Source organism: Branchiostoma floridae, chromosome 19 (genome assembly GCF_000003815.2).
Source record: "Branchiostoma floridae strain S238N-H82 chromosome 19, Bfl_VNyyK, whole genome shotgun sequence".
Taxonomy (NCBI): Eukaryota; Metazoa; Chordata; class Leptocardii; order Amphioxiformes; family Branchiostomatidae; genus Branchiostoma; species Branchiostoma floridae.
Genome location: NC_049997.1, coordinates 10,530,438 through 10,536,750, shown reverse-complemented (window position 1 = coordinate 10,536,750; position 6,313 = coordinate 10,530,438). Strand labels below are relative to the sequence as shown.

At 40.2% G+C, this 6,313-nt stretch overlaps 1 protein-coding gene across 1 annotated transcript in view; it reads right to left on the bottom strand.

The window, feature by feature from the left end:
- LOC118406463 (5-hydroxytryptamine receptor 1A-like) overlaps positions 1 to 2,621 on the bottom strand; it is a 9,631-nt gene extending 7,010 nt beyond the window's left edge. Inside the window, exon 1 of the mRNA XM_035806515.1 lies at positions 2,230 to 2,621. Coding sequence (XP_035662408.1) covers positions 2,230 to 2,621 — 392 coding nt within the window. The remainder of the gene's footprint in view (positions 1 to 2,229) is intronic.
- Between the last annotated feature and the right edge of the window lie 3,692 nt (positions 2,622 to 6,313).

Below are 6,313 nucleotides of genomic sequence, written 5' to 3'. Positions count from 1 at the left end.
TATTGCACAACAAATGTTGCACAAGGTACAAAGTATGGCTTATGTCGACAGGGACGGTTTTCAGGTGAAAAACACACGCAACTTTATGTCGATCTTAAATATGGTCGATCTTCCATCGATACGCTCAAAGATCGTGGATAATGTGACAGGGGTATTAGGGGCGTGTAACCTACCCACCTGAGTTCTTAGTGGAGAAGTGGACATCTAAACGGTTGGACCTCTAAAATGCGTCTTTGATCGAAGAATCCGTACTTAAGCCAAAAGGTCGAGATTACTGATCTTCAATTAAAAAAGTAAAAATACTCATATCTTATTATATCATATCATATATCATATCATATCAAAACTCTTTATACTTTTTCGTTTCTCTTACCTTTAGGCAGCACTCAAAACTATGGTCGGGAGTTAGCCAGATTTTGTGTTTGAATCAGATACTCAAAAGTTTTCGGTGCATAAATCGGTATGACTATTTTTCATGTATTTGGTATGACCCGGGTGGGGTTAAACCGTCATAAGCGAAACCGTTTCGACGCGTAGATTTAATGTGTTCGAAATTGAATATTCAATGCGGACATAAAGCAGTGAAATGTATACAAGAGGAAAGTCGATTGAATCCAACCAGGAGCCCTGCATTTTTTGGCAAGATTAAAGCGATTAACTTACAACAGTATCGTCACTCAGTCGATGTAGATTTTGGTATAAAGTTGCCAAATCATTAGGCTTGATAATCTGCCAGATAAAGAGATTGCAATTGGCCAGGCAGTCACACATTTTCCTTAACGATACTCTTTGACTCAAGAGGTGTTTACACGAATGCGTGTTTAAATCTGTTTTGGATCCGTTTTTTCTCTCTTTTGGTTAAGGATAATTTGGCAGCCGGAGTTACTGCAAGGTTAATAAAGTTACCCATGCGTCTAAATCTAAAGCTAAGGGCACAACCCGCCGTACGTGCGACTACGTGCTGTCTACGTGCCAAAACGTGGGAAATCTTTTGGCATCCGTAAGTGGCAAGTACCGCCTCCTTACCAAATCGTAGATAATCCGACGTATTTTGGAGCACACAGACACCCCCGTGAAACTTTATGCCCCAAAGAAAACTTATGTGGCCGGGCGAAGACATACTCCCTCCCGGCTCTGGCCAGCCGGTCCTCACGGTTTCAGAACATACGTGGCTAGCGTGGCCTCTCCCCAAACATATGGAGAAATTGCACGTACGTCGGGATGTGCCCTTAGCTGTTTTCTGTTACCCATAGGCAACGCACTTTGGACAAGTGCTGTGTGTTCAACTCCAGTATTCTTTCTCATTAGTGTGAACAGAAAAGTTTCTATCATTCCTTTTTTTTATATGACCCGGCGACAGTACAACTTTGCAGAAAAGCAAGCACTTTACCATTGAGATATTGCACCAGTCAGGAAAAAGTCTTATATGGTTATCCAGGTGCACATGGCAAGTATTGAACCCGGTACCTCCTTATTCCGAACCTACCCGACGATCTAACAATTGCGCCACACCGACCGTATTTACACCGTACCGACCCCACAGCACAAAAAGTCAAAGTAAACTTGAACATTAATGAAACAACATTACTGTCAATACGCAACTCATAAGGGCTTGAATACATAAATATTTAATGACTTTCTAAAAACGCTATGGAGGAGACTATGTTTTAGCTATGTTTCATACACGATACACACTTCATACACATGAATAATCCAGATTCCACATTCATATTCAATTGCCCTTTTGTAAACTGTTATTTGTTAACAGTAAGTAAAAATCACACTACCTCTCTACTATTTGAATAGATGAAACAGCAGCATCTAAAAACAGTTGCAACAATGTGATACATTGAATCAGTGTTGTATTTGGTAAGGTATATCTTATGAAATAAAACATTCAGAAAGATAACATTTTGGATGTTGAAAGAGAAAGACGTGACGCTACGAGTATCCAGCCAAAAAGATGGGTGCGACGATTGAAAAGAGTGACAAGTAACGCTACCAGTATCTATTCTCTAAGATGTGTGCGATGTGTGAAGAGAAAGACAAGTAACGTTACCAGTATCTATCCAGTGAGATGGGTGCTATTATTGAAGAGAAAGACAAGTAACATTTCAGTATATATCCAGTGAGATGTGTGCGGTGATTGAAAGGAAAGACTAGTAACGTTGTCAGTATATATCCAGTGATATGGTTGCGATGTGTGAAGAGAAAGACAAGTGATCTTACCAGTATCTATCCAGTGAGATGGGTGCGATGATACAGATGGAGAACATCACGAAGAAAAGGTACGCGAAGCTGGCTGCCACTTGGAAAGGACCACAAGATAGCGACTCTTGTATGACCAGGAAATACATGGCCACCGCAATCTTGCTGACGGCCTGGAAGATGTCGGAGACTGCCAGCGCACAGAGCAGGACGTTTCCCGGCGTCTGGAGGTCCTCTGTGAGAAGGACGGTCAGCAGCACCGCGGTGTTCCCGACAACCGCCAGCAGCAGCGAGCCGCCCAGGTACACGAGCTGGAGTTCTCCATACGGGGAACTCGCGTAGAAATACGGCTCCCAGTCAAACTCTGGCGTGGTATTTGTCACGTTCGGCTCAACTGTCGTGTTGTTAGACATTTTCTGCGACGTTAGAACAGGGGCCTTGGAATACATTCACTATAGGAGGCGGGGTGGACGAACGTATATAAGACCTGAACGACGCTGTCGTCTTACGTACACGTCATCTGACGTCACATGTGGGCGTTGCCGTACCGTACAAAGGAAAACATCACATCAGATTTTGCTGATTTTCATTGATATTGCAGTACTTTAGTTTATTCGTTTTAGCTTTGTAGTCAGATATCACAGTAATTTTGTATATTGAATTTGATGAAATTATGGGAAATTGAATTTAAAAAAAGGCTGCTAAAAATTCATATGACCAAAATACTATCGAATCGCCTTAAAACGAATTTTGTTATATTCAGTTTATATTACGTCATATAACGTATTTGATATTTCCTAATTTTCTCTTTCTGTTTAAAGAAAACAATTTTCTGGATAGTATGCCTATGTCGTAAATTTGTTAATTATGGACAATTGAATGTCGAAGTCTCTACTAAAAAATAGAATTTGAAAGAAAATCTTACAACAAAAAAGTTTCGTTTTACTCTTAATCAACGAAAACAATCTTTTTGTTGATCCCTTTTGAGCACAAAATGATGGTCGTTATTTTTAGAACCTAAATTCCGCCCAATTGGCCGCTTAACTTTAAATCCAAACATTGATTTATTCAAGTTCCCACGACTGTAATGTTTTGTTAATTCTAACCTTGTTTATTACTATTAATATTGGCCTCCTAAACCCGATACTTTGCCTAATACGTCTAGCAACGGGAAAGTAGCGTCGTTTGTGGCGTAACTGGTAAAGCATTCGGCTCGGAATTTAGAGGTCCCGAGTCAGGTCCTGTCCCCTGAAATTGTGCCCTTGGAAAATGCACTCTACACGCCTACTTTACTTCAACACGGTGTGAAAGTAGGCAACCTGACTTCGGTCGGAGAGGTAAAAGAAAATACTACCTTTAGTTTCTGTCAGTACTGTGTATTTGACACTGTTAATATAAGTCAGTAACATGAGTGCAGTGCTACATTGTCCTCGTTTGTCCCGAAAGCAAATAGCAAAGAAAGTGAAATAATACGCTGGCAACCGACTGCAGTGAATGGCTGCATATACCCCAGTCACATTTGGTGAAAAGCGATCGGACGACGAATAATTTTACAAGGTACAAATTTTGGCTTATTTGTGATAGGGACTACTGTTTTCAGGTGAAAAATACGCGCAGCACTCTGTCGATCTTAAATATGGCCGATCTTCCATCGATTCGCCTAAAGATCGTGGATAATGTGACAGGAGTATGAGAAGACTGAGACATCTGCGTACTTTCACCACTGGCCTGGTTTCTGTTCAGATCTGTATTGTTCTGTTGCTAGGGAATACGTTATGTATCCATCGCCTCCGGATCATCTTACAATGTGTATAAGATACATTCAAGTATTCCTTGCCATAAAGCGTCATTTTAATGAAAGATCGCACGAAAGAATGAACGGAACGTGAGAAAAACACGTCTGATTATGGTTATTGTATGTCGATTCCATTATATGGATGGTATTCCCTAGCGCATCTTTGTCCATCTCCTTCCAGAAAATATTTCGACAATCAGTAAAACATCCAAAGCAGCTGCCAAATCAGGTGTCGCATATTGCAAACAAAAAGAAAAATAACCACAAACCACAAAATAACAAAAAAAAAAGGGATTTGGAAGTTGGTGATCGCCCCTCCTATGTAATTACCGAAAATATTTGCAATTCGGTACTCACTCCTCTTATGTAAATATCATGCAATCAAAGGCTCAACCGCGTATACATTACCTGCGTGTAGCGAGACGTGCTGGGTTACCTTCAGATGTTCTCTTGCAAATTTACATATCTTTCATCCGCCCGGTGCTGGTGCCTGCCTGGGGCGGTCTCCCGCGAGGTTTGTCAGATGATTTGGAAAAAGTTCAAAAGACATGTCTTACGAGGGGCATTCAATAAGTAATGTCCCTGACCCATTTCCCATAGCAGGAGATTAATGAAACTTGGCACAGTTATTAGTCTTTCTCTTCATAGGAACCACCCAGAGTTTTGCATTTCTCCCATCATTTGATGTAGCTCTGGACACCGTTCTTGTAGGACATCCCAGGTTGGTCCTCCGACAGATGCCTCATCAATGGCAGAAGAGGGACGACCAGGTCTGGGAGCTGTTTCCACAGACTTCCGGCCTTGTTTGAATTCAGGATGCCAGCGTTTTACAAGGTCATATGATGGGGCATCATCACCATAAGTTTTTTTTCATTTCATCAAAAGTCCCCTTTAGTGTGCGTCCTTTCAAATACAAAAACCGGATCACTGCGCGACACTCAACTTGCTCCATTTCACACCTGGTCCATTTCACACCTGACTCAGTTCAAACACCAGTAAATCAGTAACCACAATTAGTTCAGAGCTGTTTTTTGCAACATAACCCATAGAGATATGAATCATTACACATGCAAAATTTCATCTAGATCAGACAACTGGAAGTGGGTCAGGGACATCACTTATTGAATGCCCCTCGTAAGATATGTGGCATACCCTGTAACCAACTGCCAACTCTAGAGTCAAGCCGAAAGGAGGCGTCTCTACGCGAGTTGAAAAGGATTCTGAAAGACCCCTCACACCCGTGTCAAGTCTTCCTGCAACCAACTGAGGAACCACGATATGAACTGAGACATAGAAAGCCATATAAACTGCCAGTCAGTTTTACTGAGAGACATAGGAACTCGTTTGTGGCGACAGACTTCCTGAACTAAGTTTAAATCCTATCTTCTGTGCAATATCGTTTACTAGCCTGTATGTATAGGTTACATGTAGTTTTGATGTTGTTGTGTTGAATGTACGCCGTGAAGAGATTTTAACTGACATGCGAAATGGTTTTAAAAAATGTATTCCACCTATTTTTTTTTATTTTAATTGCCATTGAATGGGCAGTATTAACTTGTTGAAATTTATTTGTAAAATCGGCACAATTCAGTCTAAATTGTTGACTGCCAAGTTCGATTAAATAAACTTTGATTTGATTTGAATTGAATTTGGTAATTCCCCATGATATGTTTGTCATTTAAACACATTTCAAAGCGCCACTGTTTAAATATGGCCAAACCAAGACCAGCAAAATAAGTGTTTGAAAAGCCCGGTACCCACGATCCAATAAAAAAAGACAATCTGTAAACAGTCTCAGGGTTTGTTTGTTTATTTATTTTCACAACAAAATGATAATGAATACGGAAGATAAAAACAAGTGCAGGAGAGAGAAAACCTTAACAGTTTATGCTGAGCCCACCTCCTCTATAGTTAAACCAAATGTATGATCAAAGAAATCAGAAATAATCAAAGAAAAGAAGCTAACATATATGTTGTAATAATACAAAAAGATGTATGATCAATGAAATCAATACATTTTGAAATGTATATAAACGGGTCATCGATCATATAGACATCGCATCCAATGCCTAAATTGTTTAAAATTCAAAGGCGACACGTAGGAGTCCTGGCCTACCAGTCTAAGCAAAACAAAATAAAACATCCTATAACTACTAGTATTTGGTTTAACGATGTGATAACTAATTCTCTAGAATAGTGCACGTTTTCATCCTTGTGAATACCTGCACAGTATTAAAAGATCGGCCTATTTAAATACAGATAATTAAGGGTTAATGACCCGACTCGAGTGTATATGGTGTCATAACGCCT